This window comes from Penaeus monodon, chromosome 23 (assembly GCF_015228065.2).
Source record: "Penaeus monodon isolate SGIC_2016 chromosome 23, NSTDA_Pmon_1, whole genome shotgun sequence".
Taxonomy (NCBI): Eukaryota; Metazoa; Arthropoda; class Malacostraca; order Decapoda; family Penaeidae; genus Penaeus; species Penaeus monodon.
This window is the reverse complement of record NC_051408.1, coordinates 17,618,680-17,618,984: the sequence shown is the minus strand read 5'-3', so window position 1 is coordinate 17,618,984 and position 305 is coordinate 17,618,680. Positions and strand designations below refer to the sequence as shown.

General features: G+C 51.8%; 1 protein-coding gene across 1 annotated transcript in view; it reads left to right on the top strand.

Annotated features, from left to right (window-relative positions):
- The window catches only part of LOC119588158 (inactive pancreatic lipase-related protein 1-like), an 8,002-nt gene that overhangs the window by 4,076 nt on the left and 3,621 nt on the right, over nt 1-305 (top strand). The window contains exon 6 of the mRNA XM_037936863.1: nt 87-199. Coding sequence (XP_037792791.1) covers nt 87-199 — 113 coding nt within the window. The remainder of the gene's footprint in view (nt 1-86; nt 200-305) is intronic.

Below are 305 nucleotides of genomic sequence, written 5' to 3'. Positions count from 1 at the left end.
CCGGTTAGAAATGATATCATAGGTGCCATGGGTTCAGACCATCTTTGAAATCCCCCGAAACCTCCTTCAAAGGGTCTCCCCAACAGGCCTGGATCCCGCGGGCCCGGAGTTCTACAACCAGCCTGAGGAGAACCGCCTGGATCCCTCCGACGCCATCTTCGTTGACGTCATTCACACCAACGCGGGATCGGTGCTCGAGGTGAGGAGCAACAAGGAGCGCAACGTGTCTCTGTTATCAACGACATGGACGGAAAATACGGCTACTGACTTTATTTTTTGTCAATCTTCTCTTCTTTTTTTACGAG